Below are 488 nucleotides of genomic sequence, written 5' to 3'. Positions count from 1 at the left end.
TCCACGTTGCTACGGATTACTTCTCCCAGGTGAGATTGCACTTCATCTTCTGTTCTTGTTCCGCTTTGAAATCCTCATTCTTTTTTCGTTTTCAATTTTCCGCTTGGATTCATTGCATACCTGTATTTGTTTCTGACGCAAGCTATCAACCACCAGTTGCTCCTGCATAGCCCCTGCTTGGAGCTCCACCAAATCACTCAGAGCTTGTTCTGCTGTTGGTCGCGCATTCGGATCTTTCATCATCAACCGCTTCACAAATGCCGTTCGTTGCGATAGGTCATCCCAATTCACAAAACTTGTCTCAATTAAGTATCCCACCCCCCATAAATCGACAGCAGTTGTGTGAGTCCCGCCGCTCACGAATATCTCGGGTGCATGTTCTTCGTTGGTCAGGTGTTCGCCGTTGGGGAAGTGTTGCGGGCTTATTGCTGCATCAGCAAAATCGATTAAGAACCATGCGTCACAATCACGTCGCTTGATCACGTTTG

At 47.3% G+C, this 488-nt stretch overlaps 1 protein-coding gene across 1 annotated transcript; it reads right to left on the bottom strand.

The window, feature by feature from the left end:
• Positions 1-16: 16 nt before the first annotated feature.
• Positions 17-240, bottom strand: PHALS_01000 (uncharacterized protein; the record flags this gene model as incomplete). The annotated part of the gene is made up of 2 exons (XM_024730779.1): positions 17-49; positions 121-240. 2 exons carry the CDS (start codon positions 238-240, stop codon positions 17-19), a joined length of 153 nt encoding a protein of 50 aa, XP_024581023.1.
• Positions 241-488: the final 248 nt, after the last annotated feature.

This window comes from Plasmopara halstedii (genome assembly GCF_900000015.1).
Source record: "Plasmopara halstedii genome assembly, contig: Scaffold_1231, whole genome shotgun sequence".
Classification (NCBI taxonomy): domain Eukaryota; phylum Oomycota; class Peronosporomycetes; order Peronosporales; family Peronosporaceae; genus Plasmopara; species Plasmopara halstedii.
This window is presented reverse-complemented; position numbering and strand designations above follow the sequence as displayed.